Source organism: Euprymna scolopes, chromosome 33 (assembly GCF_053919585.1).
Source record: "Euprymna scolopes isolate OS-2025 chromosome 33, ASM5391958v1, whole genome shotgun sequence".
NCBI classification, from domain to species: Eukaryota; Metazoa; Mollusca; class Cephalopoda; order Sepiida; family Sepiolidae; genus Euprymna; species Euprymna scolopes.
The window spans coordinates 54,156,191-54,182,506 of record NC_136514.1 but is presented as its reverse complement, the minus strand read 5'-3'; the positions used below and the strand labels follow the sequence as shown (position 1 = coordinate 54,182,506).

The window sequence follows — 26,316 nt, the reverse complement described above, 5'->3', positions numbered from 1 at the left end:
GTATTAAAACAACGATTTCGTTGAGACCTCTGAACCTACGCGTGAAACGAGCTTGAACAAAGGAAGCATGGAATAGATCAGACTGAGACTAACAACATCACGTGTGTGTGTGTGAGAGAGAGAGAGGGGGGGAAGAGAGAGAGGTTACAGTGAAGAAGAAAGAGCCAATCAAATTGCATACAGGTTTTCTTCAATTTATCAAGAATATTCAAATATGACATATTTTGAAGCTCAAATAGGACAACAGTACTCCATACATTAGTTTGATATAGATTTATAGAGATAGTTAATAGGCTCAGGTGCTAGAAAGTGTAACGAGGGATCGGGGGGGGGGGGAAAGCGATTTTACGAGGAACAAAAAAAAGCAATCGAGTTAATATATGGAATCCAAGAAAAACAACTAAGTTTAAGAATCGATTTCCCATCGAGAGTAGACCTACACAGAAGAATCTCAGGCAGAAAAGCTACATGCCTACGATTGGAGGACAATAGTTTAGTATGACCAGTATTAAACGAAACAAGCCATTTTTTTACCCTAATCATTAATGGACCCCAAATCGAGTTCTAGATCAACTGCATTTCAACTAATCCAAGAAAAATGGGCGAGAAGCAATACCAGATTAGGAGGTGGTGTCATCAGATGTATTGCTTCAACTACAGTTGTTATTTTCTCTTTTGATACAAAGTACTGTTTGTTTATTAAACTATTCTATATTTTTTGTTTGTGCACGTGGTATTTATTTAATGTCAGCAATTTACACGCTATTTCAGGCAATCTAACCGAGAAATCGCTTGAAGAGTCCTACATCCCCTTTCAAAGTCAATTATTTGTATCTCTTGCATTTATCACCGTATATATTTTTCGATATTTTATAAGATAATTAATCTGATTCTTAAGTCCGATTGCTCTGATATTTTGTGTGTCGTAAAAATTATTGAAGAAAAATAAAAGCAAACGGCAATTGAACTTTATATATATGTATACTAGCAGTTCAGCCCGGCTTTGCTCAGGCCCTATGTACTGTTCATAACTTTATATGCATACATATATATATTAAAAAGTTTGACTCATATTCAGGTAACCTACATTTAAAATGTTTAGACCCAAAATTTGACCACTTGACAGCCACATTTTCGCAAAAAACCCCCCGATTAAATAGCTTTTTGCATGTGTGAATACCCTTTATGTACATTTTAAAATGTTTAGACCCAAAATTTGCTGAATAGTTTGCCAAAGACCGAACATATTTTTAACTTTGACCCCTTAGTAGCCAAATTTTCGGCCAAACACCGATTAAAAAGGTTGCCCTATGTCTGAATAAACTTTATGTAAAATTTTAAATGTTTAGACCAAAAATTAGCTGAGTAATTTATGTTAAATTATCTTATATCGATCTAGCTATCTATTTATCTCGATCTATCTATCCAACTGGAGAGTTAGACAAGAGATGGATATGATGATGTTTTCATAAAACCTGTCAAAATATGACAAAGCTAGATCATAGACAAGTTTATCGGAAGGTCTGGTGAGCTGATCGGATCTATGTGTGAGCCCGGTGATCAGGTTAGCTGGAGATCATAGAGGAGTTGGAACTTAGAATTGAAGCAGAGCGGTTAGGCGTTACGGTTATCTCTCCTCCCCTCTTGGGAGGGAGTGACGTGTCTATCAATGTAGACTGTTAAGACCACAAGCAAAGAAACTCACTTTCCATTTTCATTTTCGCGACATCCTGGAAAGTGAAATAAAAACTAATATGAAAACCAACCATTGTCTTGGAGTCAATTTCTTACGTCCAAAAGGATCTAGTCTCTCCAAGAACAAGAAGGTGTCAGGATGGACCAGGTTCAGTGAGCAGAGAAGATACAGGTATGTTGAAGATACACATAGGACACACACGCGCACGCATATAAACATTAGACGATTACAAAACATAAAAGGGTTCAGAAAGTGAAGAACCACTAAGACATTTAGTAACACATGGGTGCCGTTTATGTTAGATATATTACATAACAGTTAGTAGAGACTGCAGAGGACATTTCTTTAAACTTCAACGCCTATTTTTACTCCTTAACATTTATTGTTTTGGACTAAAATCAAATTAAAATTTTTGATCTATGTCCATGTAACCTACATCTAAAATTTTAAGTATTTGGACCCAAAGTTGCCGGAGAAGTTTGGTAAAGTTTTCACCGGTCAAATCGTTAAACTTTGACAGCCAAATTTCTGGCCGAAAACCGATTAAAATAATTTTCCTAAATCTCAATACCTATTCTGTCAAATCTCGAGTTTGTAGACTGAAAATTAGCAGAGTAGTTTGATAGGGACATGTAAACAGACAGACAGACAGACAATTTTACTTTTATATATAGGTGCTTTTTGTACTTTATTTTAAAGAACAATAACAATTATTTACATTGGAGCGCAGTGGCGCTTTCATAATTCAAAATTACTTCTCTATCCACCCAAAATATTCTTGAATGTCAAAAACTTCAAACGAAAACTAAATAGTAATCGGTTACAAATCAATTTAAAACCCACTCAGTTAGCGGCCATTATTAAATATCCTTTGTGATGTTATTGTTCTCGTAATAATTGACCTCGATGTTCACAGAAAGAGTTTGATCTATTTTACGGCATAACAAACATTTTATGATTATTTAATATGAAACCTGATTTTAGATTTTTAGAAAATCTTTCCATGCTTCAAATTCTTTATTTCCTCAAATATTCATTCATGGAGTTTAATGTAGTCGTTTTATACTACGACATATCAACACTAGCCAGATTCTTTAATCCAGTAATTTTGGAATTTTTCTTTATTCTTACAATTCTTTATATCTTAAAATAGTATTATGATATTAGCTGCTATAATTTTGAAGAGGAAAATGTTTTTTCTTTATTCTTTGTAGAAAATAACTTTGCGAACGGAACAAAAATATAATAGCATCCCAATTTTGTGCATTTTGGGTCAGGAAGTCAATATATTAGGAGAGCCTGAGCTGGTAGTACCCAAATACCGAGAAAAAAGGAAAACGAAATTATTAACGCCTTAAAATTTAAGATCTAAACGTGTAGTATCTGTTTATATACTGCACTTAATCCATTCTGTCATCAATCAGTAAATGAAAAGTTATTTTAAGCATAACAAATTTATTCTTGTCCTAATCCAGAGTACTTATTTATGGGGAGATAGATCTGCCTACATTTTCAAATTGACCTTGTCTCTAATTTTACCTCATAAGGAGTCACGTAAAACGGAACTCACATTCTGTAGACGACGAAAATGTCCTCTGTAATACCAATATAGAAAAATGTTCTAGATAAGCCCTCCTTTTAAGTAATCAACGTTGTCCACTTTATTCAACATTGACCACATTCTTTTACAATATTCGTTAGCATCCAATTAACAATCCATTCATCTACGAACCCTCATTTTCTCATGGAGTTTTGTATTGATAAGTGTTAACTCATTATTAAAGAAATAACATCGAAAGCTTCGATATACATTTATCAATATTGACATGGGGTTGAGTCAGTTAGTTAGAAGAGTTAGATGTGGTCGGATAGAGAGTCAGAGAGTGGAGTGACTTAGAGTCGAGTCCTCTTAGAGGCGAAGAGGAGAAAATAAGACCATGTAGTCGTAAGAGATTGAGTTCTGGATTCATCAATCATCCGGATGATACGAGAATAAAGAATCATCACTTAGATTTGTAAACTTGTCTTCGTTTGCGTCTATCGAAAATGAAAGGTAAATGTTTTTTTTCTATCATCTGAAAATGAACTTTGTATAACTCCCTCCAAGTTGCATCCAACTGACAATCCATTCATCTTATAACACTTATCCTCTAATGGCTTTTGGTATTGATAAGCGTTATCTCATTATTAAAGAATAACATTTAAAGCTTCGATATAAAGTCATCAAGACATTGTAAATTATACATGTTTCTTTTCACCGAAGACCTCACTACCGAACACACCCTTGAGCAAAGTGTTTATCTGTAACTACTACTATCACCCCTAAATTGTTGATTCCCATACTTTCGACACTGTTTTCCCTCTTTTTCTACCTTACATTCCTTTAAATTAACCCTTCTAAGAACCAGCAGGATAGCGATAAACCATAAGCAAAATGGCGTAAAACAAGATGGCGTCGTAATAAACAAGACAGAAAAATTCATACACTAATACGATGAAACAATTTTTAATTTGTACTCATTATTTTACTGTATAACATTTAAATTACGATTTTAATGTTATTAAAACTTAAGTATATGATCATTTTTATTAGATTGTATATTTTTATCGGCATTCCATGTTTGTGCAAAATAGCAATTTTTATATCCAACTTTCTATTCGCCTTAAAAAAATGATTTATTAAATTTAATTTTTTATAAAATACTGTTTGCGTAATTTAAGTAAAATAAATTTTACGTCATTATACCATCTGCTATTCGGCAAAGCTCATATCCTTCTCCCACTACTTTGATGTGAAGTTGTTTAAAAAAATCTAAAATGTTGAGTCATGGGAATGAAGTCAGCGATAAAAGATAAATAAAAAAGTAAAATTTATAATTGAATTAAATGTCGAGCATGTTTTTAATATTTAGGGAATAAAACAAATATTGTTTTAGAAATATTGTCAGAGATTAACTATTTAAACATGGCTTTAGTGTAAACTAGCATGGGTGCCCGGCGTTGCACGGGTGTTTGGAGGTGTATGCTGAGCAAAAGAAAACAAAAAAGCGGTCAATTTTTTTAAACTTTAACCCCTATTATGACCCCTTAACATGTGTTCTGGGCTCAAATTAAGTTATTAAGTTAGATCCATGTCCAAGGAACCCATATCTAAAATTTCAAGTGTTTAGACGAAAAATTGTTGGAGGAGTTTGGTAGAGTTCTCAAAGGTTAAATTGTTGAACTTTGACCTCTTAAATGCCAAATTTCTGGTCGAAAACCGATCACGTAGATTTTCCCAAATCTCTGTACCCTGTATATGAAATTTCGAGTCTGTAGACTAAAAATTGACAGTTATTTCGTAGGGAAATGTACACACAGACACACAGACATTTTCACTTTTATAGATATATAGATTTTGTGATGAGAACGACGAAGGCTATAGTGAGGTTGACTAAACTAATACAGAATTTTGTGAAAATAGATTGGCATGACAAGTAGATAAATTAGATCTGAAGAAGACGAGGGAGAAGAAGACGAGGGAGAAGAAGACGAGGGAGAAGAAGACGATGATGAAAACATAAAAATTCCAAAAAACTAAAAAAAACTAAAAGAGTTGATATAGAAAGTGAAAGTAAAAAAGAAAAAGAAATGGAAGAAAAAGAAAAGAAAAAAAGCCAAATAAACGAGAAAAAGGTCAATGAAAAAGAAAGGGAATTTTGATAGGAAGAAACAGGTAGAAAAAAATAAAAAAACAGAAATTAGAGAAGGAATAAGAAAAAGACAAAGGACGAGAAGAAAAAAATAGATTAAGAGAAGAAGAAGAAAGCGCACACAAAAAGGTAGAAGAACGAAACGGAGAGAAGAGGGAGGAGGAGGGAAAAAGAATGGGACCGAGGAACCAAAAAAGTAATAAGATGGGAAATAGAGGGAGGGGGAAAAGACGAAGAAGACGGAGGAGTAGGAAGACAAAACAGGAGAGAAAGAGCTATGAATAAGATATCAGAAAAATAATTTAAAAAGCACATAAAGATAAAGATTAAAGAAAATATAAAAATGAATGCGAAAAAGTTGAACAAAACTCACAAGAAGAATTGACGAATAAATATCTAGAAGAGTGAATGTTAAGTGTTGAGACATTATTTTGAACAAAGATGGCGGCAGTAAATCAAATCGGCGAAGAATCAATGGAGTTACGATCTCGAGTGTAAAGTAATTCTTAGGAACAAAGATGGTGGCGAAGAATTACTCAATATTCGAAATCGTGACTACATAGATTCTTCGCCGCCATCTTTGTTACTAAGAAGCAGTTTGAAACGTCCACTATAAAATACAACGTAATAATAGAGTTGCAAGAAACCAATGTAAATGTTTTACATCATTACTAAACCGTTCTAGCACACAGATGGGTGGCCTACAGTTCCTTTACTCTGACATCAATTAAAAATCAAGTGAAATTTCGAACATTATTTGATGATCCTTTCACAGTCCAGTTTACTCTTTAACGACTTCTATAATCATGGCAGAAAACTTCGTTCGTACTCATATTCTACATGTTTCTTTTTTTCAAATGCGTAGTACCCATATGCTCTAAAACCCACTCAACACTTTATCTATTCTTTCTCCAAACACGAAATCTTTAAAAACAAAGGCAATTTTAATTTTTGCTTAAATATAGTATGTCATTTTAAGGCATTGGATTTCTCACGCATTAAAAATATACTTCACGTTTTACTCTGCTTTGTGGTCAAACAATTAAATAAATACACAAAGTAGCTTTGACAATAGTTGTTGACCTGGCATTGTAGATCATGAATGTGTGTTTATTAAATCATATTATGAAGATGTGATTTAGCAACATCATGTTGACACACCGGTTCTAATTAAATCATCTGAGCTAAGTGACTTTGGGCATACCCAGTATCACGTGTATCTATTTGGGAATACCAGATACTACGTGGATTGTTTGGTTGTTTTTGTTTTACGGCATATCAACCTTTTCAAGTTATTTAATGCCGAATCTAGTTATTTTGAGGAACGATTTTTAATGGAGTATATTTTTTTAAAGTCAGATTCTATTTAACCCATAGTTGGGACCCTAACAGGTACTACCACTCTGGGTCAGAGTGGACCTGGGAGCAATGGCAATTAAAGGGTGGCTCCACACTCCCCAAGGCCCGCATCGGATATAGTTTTAGGTCATATCCAGGACCGATACTATGTGGAAAGACGACGAAACACCCACACAAAATATACAGTTCTGCAGATTACTTTAGTTCGTGCATCGATATAAGCTACTAATAAACACGTGTTGGCACAACGGAACAGCAACCTGTTGGGCAGAGAATATGTTTTCAATTCTGTGGTGAAGTTCTCCAGAGGAACCATACGTTTATTTTTTTATTAACAATGTTAATATTTCTCACGGTTGAAACAAAATAAATATTGGAAACTATTGTATGCGATCAATTATAAGACTTTCTTATTTTGACCATAATGTCGAGGTTGATATCACTCTCAACGGTGTTTTCTTTTTTTAACACAATCTCCGTTTGAATCACTTTCTTTCTCATGACACAGGGGTCAATTTAATTCTTTACAACTATTCACTGCTTAAGACTCCCTAGTCTGAAACAAAGCATCTGCAATAGGTAAACACACAGACATATATATATATATATATATACGTTCCGGCAATTCCATGTTCGAACGTACACTACGACCCGCCATATTTTTTGGAAATGGAATCGCCCGATTTACGAAAATCAAATGGAATCGCCCGATTTACGAAAATAAATGGAATCGCCCGATTTACGAAAATCAAATGGAATCGCCCGATTTACGAAAATCAAATGGAATCGCCCGATTTACGAAAGATTAATGCAAAAATCTTTTCTTACAATTTTAACTTATGTCGATATGTACAGGTCGAATTGAAATACACTGCCTTGGCTCACGAGTTAGGATCAATTTTTTTTATCTGTTCTTTCCAACGATGCTATAAATATACTGCGTAGTCTGCATTACTACAAGGGTTTGATAGGTAAGTACACAAAACTACATAACCACAGTACTTTATAAATATGTTTCAATTCAATCAAATGTAATATATAGATATCGTGGTTACTGCGTTCGAATCGAATGTTCATAAAATAAAGTATTTTAAGCACGGGAACAATTTAAACTCAAGGGGCCTAGAACTGAAATATAAACAGGTTTCTCTATTTAAATATAAACCATGTCACCAATTGATAAATGTTCTAAATTCATAGCAAAAAGTTGATTTAAGAAAAGGAAGTTTACTTCAAACATTTAAGGAGTATACCACCATTATGGTTTGCAATATTGCGTTTTTTATAAGTATTACATAAAAGTTATTGCCATTTGATCTGTTTACCTTGTCCACTTAATACCTGTCTAATATCCGACAGTAGTTTTTACGAAACTGAATTGTAACTCATTAAAATTAAGCTTCTTATACACTACAGACAGTGCTTTAAACAGACTACCACATAACCTTAGAACATACCCTTTCTATCCATTACTTTCATATGAATAATCTCTTGAATTATTGGCCCCGATTTGAAATAGTTAAGTCGGTGCATCAGACTCTTTGAGCGCTGCTTAGCCTTTGAAGCTGTGTTCAATTACATTATAGATGACGTTCGTATGAATAAAGTTGTCACAAAGGCAAACTTTAAGGAGATTTATGAATTATAGCCTGTTTTACTGAAAATTAATGTTCCAATAATGCCCTTGATCTGCGATACATAAAAAGCCTTTAGGTTTGTAGACATCGCTGTCTACGACATATTTCAGGGTTCACATACGAGTAAGAAACGAATTTAAGCGGTTTCAGAATTATTTCGATGACGAGTTCAATAATTCCTACTACCGAATTACATAAAAAGTAGATAATATATAGGGGAAGGCAAAAAGAAAGTCCGCACTTGTCATTTTTTGAAAAACCACAAATTTATACTAAATTGAATGTAACTATTTAAACAACCTATACCTCATTTAATTCGCCTTTTATTTCTCTATAATTTTACCTGTTCATATTTAACTTTTAATTGAAGTATCCTAGTGTTCACGTCAATTTAAGAAAAATACTTCAAGCATATATACACATATATATACTCACATATATATTTATACATAAACTATTGGCATTAACCCTACGCGGTTGACGCAACTCCCTCCTCCAAAGTAGAACATTTCGAAGGAATATCAAATTCAGAAGTGTTCCTCAGTTGCATATATTTCTCGATTAAGCAGGGATGTGTGGACGTCTTCCTACATGCAGTGCCTGGTATTTCTAAATGATCCACCATCTAGTACTGACAAGACTCACCGTCCCTTACTTGTCGTGGTCTAACGAGGGGTGGTGTCAATGCTATTATATATATATATATATATATATTAGAAAGACCTGACGTTGCTCGGGATTGAATGTGGAAAAATGAATGTTCCACACGATATATTTATTGTTATCAGAATCAGAAAATAGCTCATTTTTCAAAAAAACGGATTTATAAGCTAACTGCTCTAATCAAGGACCCACCACGATGTACTGAGAGGAAACTTCATATGCCTTTCCGTAGTAACTTAGTTTATAATGCATTATGGTCTACATTAAATTGTAGAGAACCTACTGTCGGTTTTACATTTTTTTTTAATAATATAATAGCTTGAATTAAAGTTTGAAATTAAAACTTCAAGTAACATTGTTCAATTATGCTTCAAACAGAAAAAAAAATATTCGATTTCATACGACACGCTCTTCTGCGTGCGCAGTGATAAAACTTGTTAAATGTTATTGTGGCGTTCGACTTTATAAAGTGTAAACCTTGTTCTAAATCAGACTGTTCCTTCTTTAACCAGATTTTTCGATTATCGATTATTGATTTTTATACTTATTCGAGGCATTCCAATACGAACCTGTATAGGAACATTCCCAGGCACATAAAGTATATTTGTGTGAAACTTTATAAACATCGACCCAGCCGTTTCAGGCTTCATAGGAAACGTACACACACACACACACGTATATAAATATAACAACATTGGAAGAAATATGCGGCTGTAAAAAAAATGGCAAGGATTCCTTTATTAGCCGACGAATGGGACCCGGTCGGTATCCTGCAAATTTGGATGCTTCTTCAATTAATAGAATACAGCATAGCAAATACAGGTAAAGAAATCAGCCCAGACGAAAGATAGCGCAGAGGAATAAACGGGACATTACTCAAATAAAGCGGCTTATTTGACCACCAAAAGAAAAATGCGAAATTAATACCATCGATATTTGTAACACTCTTAAAGAATCAACGATTAAATACAGAATTGACGACTCACCTTCGTAGGAAACGTATCGGTAATCCCCGGTGGCATATTGCATAGACGTCTCCAACAAAACAGAAGGGAGACAGGCGAACGTGAGGAAGAGTCTTAGATTGAGCGGCCACAATTTTGCCCTTTTCTGGTGTTCTTGGTTAAACATTCTTAACCACGGAATTCACTGTCATTTCTACTTCAACGACATGTATTTTGAGGTGACGACATTGGCCGTGTCGTGAGGTCAGTTATTATCGTTTCAGAAGAGACATTGATGCAAGACTACGCCAGTCGGTTTCAAACAGCGAGCCGGATTCAATAATGATAATAATATACTATTAAATATATTTATTTTAAATATAAATAATTAAAATATTTTTTAATATTTAAGGTTTTGTGATTAAATAATAATAATTATATATATAAGTTTCTCTTTGTCCTTTGAGTTGGCATCAATAAGTTTTTGTTGATGCTGGTCTTTCGTAGAGATATCCCTTTGAAGTGGAGTTTCGGTAGTCGCCAATGTTTATTGACCCGTTGTAACATGAGTTGTCTATCTTGATTCGGTTCCTTTCAACTTCGGCAACGTCTGAAAAAAAAATAAATAAAAGAAATGAAAGTATTAACTATTATTAACAAACACATCTTACTATAGGGAATATTCCGTGTGTGTCATTAATAAAATCTACGTCTAAAACTTTTACAATTATAAACTTTTATATTTAAAAATTGTAACATGGTATTGTATAAGTACCTACATTTATTTGGTTTAAAATTTATAGATTTACAAACCTGCACGAATCAAACACGTTCAATTATTATGCTTTTTTTCCTTCTCATATCTACACCATAAAAAATAAAAAGAACAGAAATGTGTAGTTGTATGTCTGCTAAAAACTTTTGACAAACGCGTTGGTTGGTTGTTTTTGTTTTACAGCATATAAATCCTTTTCAGGTTATTTAATGCCGAATCCAGTGATTCGGGAGAAACATTTTTAATATAATTTTTTTTTTCAAGTCGGTTTTTATTTAACCCATAGTTGGGACCCTAACAGGTACTACCACTCTGGGTCAGAGTGGACCTGGGAGCAATGGCAATTATGGGGTGGCTCCACACTCCCCAAAGCCCGCAAACTGGGGCCTCACCATTGGATATAGTTTAAGGTCATATCCAGGACCGACAGACGCGTCGGAACGTGACGAAACTGATATCGTTTGAAACTTCGAACTTTTGAACGAGAAATGTCGAAAAATTGGTCAAAAACATGAAATGGTTAACTCTCAAGTAGGCACTTTTCTACAAGGGGGTCGCATATCTTTTAGCAAGTCATCCACTCTTTTCGATTGAGTAACCTTAGTTTTGACGTTCGCCACCCAGACTAGTACAAAATAAAAGCTATACTATTTCTGGTTTTGTTATATCTGTAATTATCTCATAAAGACCTAGTTTTACCACAGTATTTTTATACCATTCCTATCGCTCACGCTTCCCCTTCTCTTTTTAACAGTATAACAAAATAAAAATAAACTAAATGGAAGAGTCATTATAAAAAAAACGAACTATAATGTAATATGATTATTAAACCGGAGAGAGAGAGGGAGAGGGAGAGACAGAGAGAGGGTCGGGGGTTATATATGGCGAGTATAAAAAGACTATTTTGTTATTGTTGTTAGTTTTTTTTTATATTTAAGTAGCGTTGCGGACACTATTTAAGAATTAGTGAACGAAGTAAAGAATTAGACGACAATTAGAGGGAAAAAAGAACAGTATCAGGGGAAATAAAAAAATCTAATATATAAACGGCTATATGTCTGTCCGTCTTACTGACTGTTAACCTGTCTCCATGTTTTCAAACTATCTCGTCCGAAACTAAAAGTCGCAGAGCGGTGCTAGGGGCCTCAAATGATTGGATTAAAAAAATTGTTTTAAGGCATCAAACATAGGTGCAAATGAAAAAAGATCGTTAACCATTTTGTACATTCATTTTAGTCGATTTTTTTAATTTTTTAATCAGTTTATATGCGTGTCATGTTGATACAGTGGTAACGTCACAAGATTTGAATGTTACAGTTTTGGTTTCGATTCCAGCTGATGGCGCCTAAATACATTTTAAAAATTTACTTTTGAAATCACGACGCTATAATAATATATACGAAATCTGGACAAATAAAAATATCATATTTAAGTGTATTTTACGGCCGGGCAAAGCCGGGCACCACCATCCGCTAGTTAGAAGTAAAAAAAAAACAGAAAGAAAGAAACAGAAAAGAAAAGAAGAGCAAATAGAGCAAAAAGACATTATATAGAAACATTGAGGTTAATCAAATTAAGAATAGACGAAATATCATTAATTCACGAATTCAAAATAGATGAATTGGCGATATGAATAAAAAATATATGAATTAAGACTAGATAAATAAGAGTTAGATGCATAGAAAATACATGAAAAAGAAATACATGAATAAGCGTTAGCTAAATTAAAAAAGTTAGAATTCTACTAAATAATAATATGAATAAAAATAGAGTTTTTTATACAAAAATCAAAAGATACACACAGTAGCTCAATTATTTAGCGTAAGGAGTTGAAACATTATATACATATGGGAGGGGGTGTCTGTGTTCTTGTGATTTCGAGTTGTGGGTGCGAAGCGTAAGGATATATGATAACGGAAAAGAATTGTAAGCAAGCCTTTCATAATCGGAGATGAGTAAGTGGAATAAAGAAAGGGGGGATGGAAAATAAGATTAGAAAAACAAATAAAACTAAATAAGTAAAATAACACTGCGTGTATAATGAAAAAAAAATAAAACGGCCGCAACACGACTTGCAAACTGACGAACGGCCACTGACGAATGCCCCATCTTCACTGACATTGATCCCCATCTGGTCTATGAAGAACCCCGTCCACGACCAAACCCAAAAATAAAATAAAACGTGGTAAAAAGCAGACGGATGCAATGAGAGCGAGGATATACAGAAAAATAATAAGGTTTATAGGACGGCTGATAAAGAAAATAATGTGTGTGTGTGTGTGTAAGAGAACGTGTACGCGTGTATAAGCAGCATTAGCAGTTGTGTGCAAATGACCGAGCGGTGTGAGCGGTTTACAGCGAGAAAGAAGGAAAGGAAAAGATTATAAAAAAAAGAGGAAGAGAGAGGGGTTGGAACAAACGTTAGTCAAGAGTGACAGAAAAAGACGCATTATAAATATGGTCGGAAAAACACCAAGTACTACGTGTTCGACACGGCAGAGCCTTGTTAAACATACTGAAGTAGGAGAAAACTTTCGAACAAGAGACAAGGCGGTATTTTGGGAAGTACCTGTAAATTAATGTCTGTTGTTTTACTGAAAAAAATAAAGAATGGGTCGAATCCTTTCCTGGTCTTTTTTCTCTCTCTTGCGACTCTCTACATACAACATGTGGGTCCCAATACACTATGTAACACACACCCATTATATATATATATATATATATATATATATATATATATATATATATATATATATATATAGCAGATGTACCCGATGAAGTAAAGAAAACGGAACGAAACTGAGACATGTGCCTGCGAGTATTATGTAATTCTAAACAGTTCACTTCTTTAAAGTAAAAAAGCTCGAGCTGTGATCGAAATCAAGACCCAAAGACATTGAGTCAAGTACTATAACCATTAGGCCAGCTTGTCACGCTTTAAAAGGTGTATTCCTAGCTATTTACTCTTAGCAAAAGGGAGCTGTCGTGTGAAACAGTTGACAAATTGCTAAAAATCCGATGACCCGCCATAAGTACACATTTTTCAATTTTCACCCCTTAGTAGCCATTTTTCCCGGATGAAAAACCGATTAAAAATTATCCGCATGTTTGAATACTCTATAAGCAAAAATTTCAAGTTTTTAGATAAAAATTCATTGAGTATATATATATATATATTATTTTTACACAGTGATCACCACTTATCAAGGCCCGGAAGCCACTCAGGGATAAGGGTTATTGCAAGTACATTACGTTAGTGTGGAGATTTGATGAAGTGTTTACTTAAGGGGGCGGTTCATTAGGAATTTGTTAACATTGGACTTGAAGACATCCAAGTTGTAGTCTGGCGGGAAGCAGGCTGATGGAACAGAGTTCCACAGGCGTGCAGTTCTAAGAAAGAAGCTTTGTTCATGGAATCAGCGTTTTGATTTAGGCACAGATATAGAGTGGGGGAAATGTTTCACAGTGGATTCAGCTAGACGGGTGTTTTTCATGAAAGATTGGCGAGGGGGGACTAGAGATTGGAGTTCAGACGAGCACCTGCTATGGAAATAACGATTAAACAAGGATAGGCTCGCAACGTCTCTTCTGTGGGAGAGAGGTTACAGGGTAGAGAAAAGGGCACCCCCACTAAGCCACGAAGTCTATTTTGTACTCTGTCAAGGCAGGATAGGCTGTTTTTAGCAGCTCCTGCCCAGATATGGCAACAGTATTCCATCCTTGGACGTACTTGGCTTGTATATAGATAGAGAATTGCATCAGTAGTGAGATATCTTCTGGAGCGGTAGAAGGATCCCACCATCTTTTCAGCGACCTTGGCAACAGACTTGATGTACGTGTTCCATTTCAGATCAGGAGTAAAGGTCAAACCCAGAAGCTTGTCAAAACACGGGGCCTCACCCAGACGAGAGCCATCCATCACAATTGATGCCAGATGGGGATACGAGCGTTGATGATGTAAGGATAGGAGTTTGGTTTTGGATGCATTAAAGGTAACCAGCCACATCTTCCCCCACTGAACCACGCGCTCGAGATCAGAGGAGAGAGAATCAGAGAGAACTTTGTCATTTACAGCCTTTGATGTGTTGCCGTAGATGGTCGTGTCATCAGCATAGATGTCAACGAATGATTTAAGTATGTGTTTAGGGAGGTCATTGATGTAGATCAGGAAGAGAGTTGGGCCCAGGATTGACCCCTGAGGGACTCCAGCATTTATATTGCAGGCCTCCGATTTTTGTCCATCTACCACTACTCTTATGAGCCTATCGGAGAGAAATGATTTAATGATTGAGAAAACATTTCCAGTTATACCGTAGCTGGAAATCTTGTGAAGTAGACCCTTATGCCATACCTTGTCGAAGACCTTTGATATGTCAAGAGCAATTGCCCTAGAAAGGAAGCCTTTGTCAAGAGATTCACTAATCCTGTGGGATATAACCGTCAGCACATCTGCGGTAGATCTTGCAGAGCGGAAACCATATTGTGTGTCACTAAGAAGGTTATTCCTGCTGAGGTGATTGATTATTTCTCTATTTAATATGGATTCCAGCAACTTACTCATAACACACAGGAAACTTATTGGTCTGTACTGAGAGGGAGATGACTTATCACCTGAATTCTTAAATACAGGGCAAACTGATGAGGTCTTCCAGGGAGTCGGAAACAACTTCTCCTTAAGGCAACGCTTAAATAGTTTCGTAAGTATGGGAGCAAGTTCTGGTTGAAGCTTTTTTAACACTATAATTGAGATGCCATCAGGGCCAGTTGCTTTACTGGAATTTAGGTTCTTGATTACCTTGACGACCTCATGCACGGATATTTGTATGTTACCTAGCTTGTTCTGTGTTATAGAAGGAAATATGGGGAGTTGAGGGCCTTCGTCGCATAGGGTAGAATTAACTGCAAAGTTCTTTGCAAATAGTTTGGCCTTGTCTGACGCTGATGAGATGACCTCTGGTCCATTGATAATGGTTGGGATAGAACGCACACTTCTGTTCAGGATCCTATTTGTTATTTGCCAAAACTGGTGGGAACCAAGCCGCTGATCAGCTACCTTGGATTTAACAGACTGGGCATATAGCTCTCTTGCATTTTTTTATTACTCTTTTACAGTGGTTGCTGGCAGTCCTGAAAGCAGCTTTAGTCTCAGTGCATCTATTACGTTGGTAGCTATGGAAAAAGTGATTTCTGTGCGCGATAGCAGCAGCACATTCTGGGGAGAACCATGGCTGGCTGTTAGGTTTTTGTTGGAATTTTTTAGATGGTATGAATTGGTCTATGCCTGCAATTAACCATTCGGTCAGATCTGATACTATAGAGGACACATCCTTTTTAAACATGGAGTGCAGAGGTAAATCAGATATGAATGTATGGAAGCTATCTCAGTCAGCCATAGAGTATCGGTATACAGTACGGTGGAGGGGTACGTCTGGGGGCTTTTTACATTTCGTTTTTATGTACATTAAGAAGCGTCCCACGAACATTCTTACTTAGTTATATATCTATAAAAGTGAACGTGCCTGTGTGTGTAAATTTCACTACGCAATAACTGTCAATTTTTAGATCTAACTTAATGACTTGAGCCCAAAACAATAAATGTTAAGGGGGCATAATAGGGGCCAAAGTTTAAAAATGACCGTTTTTTTTTTGTTTTTTTGTTTTGCTTAGCATACACCCCGAAACACCCGGGCAACGATGCTGGTATATATATATATATATATTATATATAAAAGTGAACATGCCTGTGTGTCTGTCTGTGTACATATCCCTACGCAATAACTGTCAATCTTTAGTCTACAGACTCGCAATTTGATATACAGGGTACTGAGATTTGGGAAAATCTATGTGATTGGTTTTCGGCCAGAAATTTCGCTGGTAAGGGGTCAAAGTTCAACGATTTGACTTTCGAGAACCCTACAAAACTCCTCCGACAATGTTTGGTCTACACACTTGAAATTTTACATACAAGTTCCTTGGACATGGATCTAACTTAATAACTTGATTTGAGCCCAAAACAATAAATGTTAAGGGATCATAATAGGGGTCAAAGTTTAAAAAAAAATTACCCTTTTTTTTTTGCTCAGCATACACCTCCAAACACCCGGGCAACGCCGGGCACCCACGCTAGTATATATATATATATATATATATATATATATATATGCATGTGAAGAAAAGTTAATGATGAAGAAACATTTGGAAATAAAAAAAAAACAAAAAAATATATATCAATACATATATATATATTTTATCGTTAGCACCAGCAATGGAAAACCAATTTTAAACTAAAATCAACTCCAAAACATTAAATGAATTGTTTTGGTCATCGAAAAAAAAGGCATATTTTTTATCCGATTTCAATATAGATTCCGATACAATTAAAAGTTCCGATTTTTCAAATTGCGGATTCCCATTAATTGTCTTAACACTAATATTTATAACATTTATGCATTTATTTTCAATAATTACTTAATACGCGATTAGAGTTAGTTCTAATGTATATATTGAAGATCACAAATTAAATACTGAAAATTATACAGGGTTACCCAAAATAAACGGGTCCCACCTTTAATTCGGCCCCTTTTCCTAGTGTTTTGTCCGAATGAAATGAAACTTTGGTCATAACTAGTTTATTATATTCAAATCATCACATCAAAACACTATGGTCGGTTTTTTTTTCTCCGTTTTAAAGCAGATTTTCTAGATGACCTCAATTTAGCTCCGTGCATTTTGTTTTTTTTTTGGGGGGGGTCACCCTGTATTTTACATAAATTTACTGTTGACAGGATACTCAAATATATTTACATTTCCTTAATCTGTGAAGTTTAAAAACAGCGCTCTTCTCATTAGAGGAAAGATTATTAGCAGATAAGTATTGTAAAGAAGTTCTGAAATTGCTGGTACTGGCATTAATTGAAACAGACTTCTATGAAAACAAGTCGTAAATGAAAAATAAAAAAAATTAATAAGAAATGACCAATAATAGGATATATATATATATATATATATATATATATATATATATATATATATATATATATATGGGTGTGTGTATAATATTTAAGCTACTCAGATGAAACGAGGAAAATTCTGTGTTGATAACTGACATATATTTCAAATCTTTCTTTATATTATATACACACACACCCACACACATATGAGATTTTTAGAAATAGTATTCTGAGGAAATAGAGAGATGAAAGAGAAACAAACCAAGTTATGTGTTTATCAAAGTTTTCATCTCTATCTCTCTCTCTCTTTCTCTCTCTCTATATATATATATAGTGTGTGTGTGTTTATGTGTCGGGGAAGGGATTATATGTGGATAGATAATAAGTAGACCGACACACACACACACAAAAAAAGATTAAAATGGTTGCAAAAGGATTTAGTTTGGAAAACGATATACGTTTGTGAAAATAAAAAATAAATAAATAAATAAAGGAAACAGAGTGACTTTCTTTTCGACTAACAAAAGTATGTGTGTGGGGGGGGGGTAAGAGGTTAAACGCAACCGGTGTTGAAATGAACACCAGTCAGCAGTTGACAAATTGAAAAAACAGGCGCATTGAAAGATCCGTTCGCGTCACGTAATATTTGTTGAATGACGGAGACAGCGGCAAGACAGTCTATACGCATCTGCACAAAAACTGATAGATGATGAGTATAAACTTTCCGAAGCGGCTTGAAGTTTCAAATTTACATTTATACGTAATGCTCGTTGGCAACGTTGCAAAGCGTTAAAATATCTGAATAGATTAGAGGTTTTTTTCTTTTATCAGTCATGGCCATTGGTTTCATGCCGTGAGCAAGGCATGAGATGAACAACACGTTTAAGGACGTCCCAAAACGTGTAGGAGTGATCTGATGAATCGCTTACAGCATGAAACCAACGGTCATGACTGATTATAAAAACACATTTTATTCAAGTATATATATATATATATATATCTGGTGTTATAATGGAATAAATCCAGAGGAAATCCGGGTATGAGAGCTCAATGTGGTAAACAGAGCAATAAGATAAAAATTATAACACGGAAATTACATAATTGTCGATGCAATAATTTATTTCAACCTTATGGTATTTTCAAGCATCTAAATCAGACAATTACATTTTTGATACTGAAAAAAAAAAGAAAAGAAAAGATCGGGCTTCGACCCTCAAAAAACCAACTACTGCTACTGCCACCACCTTTGGTTTTTTGAGGGCCAAGCCCGATCTTTTCTTTTCTTTTTTTTCAGTATCAAAAATGTAATTGTCTGATTTAGATGCTTGAAAATACCATAAGGTTGAAATAAATTATTGCATCGACAATTATGTAATTTCCGTGTTATAATTTTTATTTTTTATATATATATATATATATATATATATATATATATATATATATATATGCGCTATTTCTTTTTGGGATGCGTTTTGAATGAATTCAATTATTCATACGAAAGTGCATTTTTACCTAAATGCGAGTTGGGACTATTTCATTCACAGTTATCCATATTAAATAGCGTGGGCGAAAGAATATAAACATGGTATACGATATACATAATAAGAGGAATAAAGTTAAATACAAAAATATATAAGTGAATAATTATTATAAATTTTGAAATGGCTTTCATAGCTTGCAAGATTATCTCCCTTAGACTAGTGGATTAAGAAAAGGTTCTGTTTGGGACCGAAATTGATAGAATGAAAAAAGCATTTCTCATAAAGGACGCGATAAACAGTTCAAATATATTAAAATAATGTGTAACGGAAAAAAGTTAAGCATATCAAATTCTTTTTTTATTATTTGAGTTTTAGGTAGTTTAGAAAAATGAGATTTGAATGTTATCTAGTAAGTTATCTATATGGTTCCAATTCCGGTTATACAACAGATCAGTGTAGGCTTAAGATAGCTTGATATGGGTATCTTAAACGGTCCCCCTCTTATCAGATTGGAAACCGACGGTAACAATGGCTGATCTAAACATTCTTTAAATTATATATATATATATATATATATATATATATATATGACATTCTGTAAATTATATATATGACATAATTATGACAGCCCCTTTAAGAAATTCGTTTCTTATCATTGAGCACTTTCAGTTGAATTAAAGTCGGTCAATTTAGCTATTATGCATAGATCATCGTATAACGATTAGATCACTCTCTGACTGATGTAAATGGACATTTAAAAAATTAAAAATGTTTAAATTCGACGTTATTTCAGCAGGTTAATGGTAACCGAATGGATTGGGTCTTCGCTAAATCGAGCCAGAGATGTCTCGTGATGCGGGGTTCGAATCGTTCGACTGGTATTAATCGTGACACCCTGCACTGAAGATTCCCGAAAGGATGAAACACTAGTGTATGTAGGTATTTAATAATTATTATAGTAAAGTATATATATATTAAGATATGCAATATACATATATATATATATATACATATATATATATATTAAGATATGCAATATATATGTATGTAGTATACGTGTATATATAAATATATATACATGCGTGTGCGTATATATATATATATGTGTGTATATGCATATAGACAGACATAACATAAAATAATATGCACTAAGATAAATATTTTTCCTAAGATTAATGTATGTTTACTTATATTTACAGATAAGAATAATGCTGAAATATCTTAAGAGTATATCATATAAATTACATCTAACATCGAAGCATGACATGAACCGAAGACTTATCACACCTATCAGGATTTCTTCGAGGACGAACCGTGGGTTAAAATGAAGGTAGTTTTAGTCAATGCAAAATAGCAGGAAATCTTTCAATGCCCATTTCTACTGTTTATTGGACGATTCACAAGAGAAGACAAAGATTGCACAAAACCTCCTCCAGGCCCTTTGAAAGAACCTTGCGTCTTGTGAAAAGAAATTCTGAATAGGATTCTGGGTGCACAGTATCTGACATTGCAACTCGAGCTGATGTCAGTCTCCAAACAGCTGTCAGGTATCTTCACAAGCTGGGTTACTATGGTAAAGCTGCGAGAACGAAATCTTTTCTTCATCCTGTCAATATCAAGCGCGGAATAGATTGGGCTCGTGAGATAGTGAAGAGACATCTGACCTTTTCGTAATTTTTGCTGATGAGTCACGATTGGAAGAATGTGAGTATGGAGGCTCCCTCAGCAAGAGTGAGACTTCAAAAGGCTATAAAATGGGGGTTCTTCGATTATAGTATGAGGGGTAATTTAGAGGGATGGTCGCTCAGACCCGATGGAGTGCGAAAGAAAACATCAATTTTGCTAAATATGCTTCAATATTACATGAAGGACACCTACCATCTTCTCAAATGATAAACTGAAATAAGTTAACTCCCTATTTATGGAAGCTGCTTGTCATTCTGTTAAAGTAGCACAGCATTGGTTGAGCCAAAATAGGATTGATACACTTTCATGGCCAAATCAATCGCCCGACGTGAACCCAATTGAAAACCTTCGTGGCATTTTAGACCGGAACATTTGCAAAAAGAAAACGAAGCCATTTTCGAAGATATATACACCTAAGGGTTCTTGGCCTCCAGATCAAGATCAAAGTCTAGTATCTGTTCGGTGCTGCACTGCAGTTTTTAACGTCAATCTTCTGGTTTCTGTTAGTGGAGGAGAATTCCTTCATAACTGATACATTTTTTTATTTTTGTTACTAACCAGAGTGTCCCTTTTGAGGAGCTGTTTTCCCTCAACATTAAAAACCATCCTTGTGTCTGTCCTTGTGCCGTGGCAAGTAAACAAAACATACATTTATCTATAAGTGGGCGCGTCTGTGTGTGCCTGTGTGTGTAAATTTTCCTACGCAATAACTGTCAATTTTCAGTCAATAGACTCGAAATTTGATATATAGGGTACTGCGATTTGGGAAAATCTTTGTAATACATTTTCGGCCAGAAATTTCGCTGTTAAGGGATCAAAGTTCAACGATTTGACCTTTGGGAACTCTACCAAACTCCTCCGTTAATTTTGGGTTCAAGCACTTGAAATTTTAGATATAGGTTTCTTGGACATGGACTTGATTTGAGCCCAAAACAATAAAAGTTAAGGGGTCATAATAGGGGTTAAATTAAAAAAATGCGACCACTGCCAAATTACTCAGACAATTTCTGGTCTAAACATTTGAAATTTTACATAAAGGGTATTTAGAGATAAGGCAAGCTTTTTAATTGGTTTGCGTCGGCAACTTTTAGTTACCAATATATAAATGTATATATATATGTATGTTTGTATGTCTGCCTAAAACTTTCGACTGAGGCGACGGATTTTTACAAGGTCAGTATCGTTTTGAAGCTCGACCTTTCAGACGACACATATCGAAAAATTGACTAAAAACATTTATATCTTCACCTTCAACTAGACACTTTTCTACAGGGATGTCGCTTTTTTCGCCGACATTTTTTAAAGTCATCTTCTCCTTTCAATTGTCTAGCCTTAATTTAAATATAAGTAACTTCCGGTTTGGCGGTGGTCGTAACAGCAAAGACGTCTGGTTTTTCCCCCGTTCTTTTCCTCCTTCGCAGTACGGGTTCGAACCTGCCTTCCTACTACCACTTTTTTTTTTTTTTTGCTCAACATAGACATTCAAACACCCGGGCAACGCCGGGCTGAAATGCTAGTATATCTATAAAAGTGAACATGTCTGTGTGTGTGTGTGTGTGTCTGTGTGTACACATTTTCCTACGCAAGAACTGTCAATTTTCAGTCTACAGACTCGAAATTTGATATACAGTGTATGAGGATTTGGGAAAATCTTTGTAATTGGTTTTCGACCAGAAATTTGGCTGTTAAAGGGTCAAAGTTCAACGATTTGACTTTTGGGAATTTTACCAAACTCCTCCGTTAATTTTGGGTTCAAGCACTTAAAATTTTAGATATAGGTTCCTTGGACATGGATCTAACTTAATAACTTGATTTGAGCCCAAAACAAATGTTAAGGGGTCATAATAAGGGTCAAATTAAAAAAAAAAATGATCGCTTTTTTTTCTCAACATACACCTCCAAAATCCGGGCAACGCCAAGCTGAAATACTAGTATATTATATTAAAAGAATATCCATATAAAGATCGATAATTTCAGACAGTTTTGTGCAATGCTTATATCTTCTTGCAAAGATTAAATTGAACACAAAATAATACTGATAAAACATCCAATATCGAAAATTCTCATTATAATATTTATTAAAATTAATTACACGATTTTGATCCTAGAAAATGCTCACATTTAATTGGTCAAAAAAAGAAACTGAAATTCAGGTAATATTGCTCAATTGGTGTCCAATGAATATGGGTCGAGTTCAATTCAAATCTGGAATATTTGAATTTTCAAATTGCAGGTAACTCCCAATTAAGCACTTTGAAATTCGGATTATTTATTACTCATTTTTGTACGTATTGATACATTCTCACAAAATTCACACGTATCCGAAATTTCATGAACGGTTTCTGCCCCATGTACATCTTTTATGCATAAACTAAATACAGCCCACATTTCTAACCTTCTGCGCGTAGAAACCGTGTCCGAAAATTAATAAGATATGGTTATTTGTTTAGGAGCAAATCTTCTACAAAAATATATATAAACATAAATATATATCCTTTTAAAAATATATGTGTATATTCCGGCTAGTGATAATAAAAACTTTCTCAATTTTCTAGGAATCAATTTCTGAAATTGATTTTAAAGAAACCATGGCACATCTTTTTGACTGTTTGCATTGTTCTCTGCATATCTTATATTTTCTCGCTCACATACTTCTATTCCGAAGTCATAGCCATTAGACTACATTAGTGGATTTTTTATACTTAAACCGATGTGTGTTTTTTTTTGTTTTTTTAATGTAACCGTTTTCAAACTGATATAAATTATTGCACAGTAAAATAATTAAATTAAACCAAAAATCATGTTTTTTTTTAAATTATTTAAATCAAGTAAAAAATCAAATATTTTACTTGATTGCTAAAATTATTCCAGCAAATTACCTAACAATTAAATGAACAAAACTATCGTAAAAACTTAATTTAACTTGGATATATTATGAAAGAAAATGTTAAAAGTTAGTAATTAAGTAATAAATGATATTGTAAGAAAAATGCCACGAGTAGAACTTGTTCGCAAAGCCTTCCTGTCTGTGCAAGACATTATTGCTACAAGACTAATCTCTCGCAACGTACAATATGACCATCTTCAAAACTAATGTTCACAGATTCCTAGAACCGTCCACACAGATATCCTGGCAAGTCTTTCATCTCATTAAAACTCATCTTCGAGTGGAATCTGATCTTGTTAAGTGATGACCCTTCTCCATAACAGCCACATCAATTCCTCTTGTATTGTATTTATTTAATTCAAATAAACTTTCCTGCCTTAACAGAATGCAGAGCCGACTTCGAAATCTAGTGGGTAGTGTGTTCTTCCAGTCCCCGTAGCTTTTTCTCACAGAGGAGATGTTGCTAGTCTCTTCCTGCGCTATCATCATTTTAATGGCAGGTGCTCAAATGAGCTCCAATTTATGGCTTCCTCTCTGTAAAACATTATTCTACCTACAACCCGTGTCAATTATTATCCCTTTATGCTTTTAAATGTAAGCAGAGCTTTTATGAGCATAGTTTATTTCTCATACATATCCAATTGTTGGACACGATACCAGGTGGCGGTTTACCTGGTAGCTATAATATAGTTGTCTGCAAGTACAATTTAAACAAATACTTATACTGCCTTTTTTAAAAACAAAAATTCTGCCCAATTTAATCTGTCATTAAAGACGTGTATTATAACGTCATATAAAATCATTAATTTATCGTCGAGTTGCTTTTTGACCTTGATAAATAATGTCTTAGTTTTAAAAAAAAATCTCTTACTCTTTTACATTGTTTATATCATTTTCTTCAGCACCAAAATAAACAAGAAAATGACAATTTTTATGATCAGAATTAGAGAAAGCAAGAACATGAATGAGAAGTGCGAGCCACGAGACTACTCTGCCCTGTACGCACCACCCCATCCACTTAAGAAAACCTCCCGCGTCTCCGGTTGCCACTCCTGTACAATAGACCATACCAACTCAACCCCTCAAAATATCGTCATCCCTCCCCCCTACCCACCACAAAATAACCCAGTTTTCTATCCACTCTCCCATCACCGTTCGACAACATTACTAACGCTACGTATAAAAAAAAACAAAAACATTTTTTTTTTTTGGTAAATATGGCTATCGAACCACCCATCCATTGTTATGTCTGTCTGCCTCATCTTATTTTTCTTTTGGATGACGGGTGCCGTAAGATACCGCTAATTTCCCTCTCTCCGTGGAACCCTGTTGGCAATGGGAGGAGATTGGTGCTTTAAATTATACTCAAGTACAGATAGTCGTCCGTTTGTCTACATTCGTATGTGTAACTCTCGACCTTCACGAGAGAAGGCAGATTTTAACTTACACAAAGAATATAGCGTACAAACCGTGAGCGAATAAAAGAGATACAGAAACACCGTATGGGTACAGACACACACAAAACAATAAATTACTACATCCCCGTTGGGTCATCGAAATTCGTTCGACACGTAGTGGGGATGATCTATACATTTGGTTAATCAACTTTCTCACAGTTACTGCATCTGGGGAGTCGCCGCGCTAAGCTCTCTTTACTTTCTTGACAAAATACAAAATCGACTTCGAAATCTAGTGTAAGTGTCCTCTTCTCTTTCTTACAGCACTTTGTTTTAGATAAGAAACATTGCGAGTCTTTCTTTATCTTATTATCTTAATGGTATGGCTCATCTGAGGTCCTATTTCAGCCAACTGACTCCTGTAGAACTAGATAGAATTACATAATTGGTCCGGGCAACGTCAAGCTAGCTGAACGATTATTATTATTAATAGTAGTAGTTTGTAAAACTAGAAACAAAAAAAAAATTTTTTATCAAAGCGAGAAGTATTTTTAAGGTAAAAGTCATTTATGTTAAATAAGTTCCAAAAAATATAAATTTAGCGAAAAGAATGCTAACTAACAAGCAAAATAGATGACGAAGTTAGATCACCCGGTTTGTGTCTTTAGTCGTGTAGAGTTTATGGCGTAACGAGATAGTTTGAGAGACACGTAGAAATGAGTCAAGAGTTGGCAGTCAGAGTTTAATGCCGACAGTCGTTAATCAGAGGAAGAGAGACGTAATCTCTTCGAGCAAGGGAGACTGTCAGAAAATGTCGATAGTAAAAACTAAAGCCATCGTGCAGCTTTAAAATGTAGAACAATTGATAAATAAATTTGCTTTAGATTTCGAGTAGTACGAATCTCTTTTTGCAAGGATTCATCAAATCAAGCTCTACCCAAGTATGGTCCTCAATTATAACCCCAGAAAACTATGTCCCTTTTTATACATCTGTTCATACCCTCATCACTAGAGGATCTAGATATTGACACACACACACACGTATATATATATATATATATATATATATATATATATATATATATATATTAGATTAGCCTGGGTGCCGGCGCTGCCCGAGTGATTGAAGGTGTGTATTGAGCAAAAAAA

The 26,316-nt window shown here is 34.6% G+C and overlaps 1 protein-coding gene across 4 annotated transcripts in view; it reads right to left on the bottom strand.

Annotated features, from left to right (window-relative positions):
* The window catches only part of LOC145258222 (semaphorin-5A-like), a 457,393-nt gene that overhangs the window by 80,358 nt on the left and 350,719 nt on the right, over positions 1-26,316 (bottom strand). For all 4 annotated transcript variants that reach the window (XM_080116169.1, XM_080116168.1, XM_080116172.1 and 1 more), the window contains one exon: positions 10,034-10,601. In XM_080116169.1, the coding sequence (XP_079972295.1) occupies positions 10,034-10,178 (145 nt within the window). In that variant the 5' untranslated portion in view covers positions 10,179-10,601. The remainder of the gene's footprint in view (positions 1-10,033; positions 10,602-26,316) is intronic.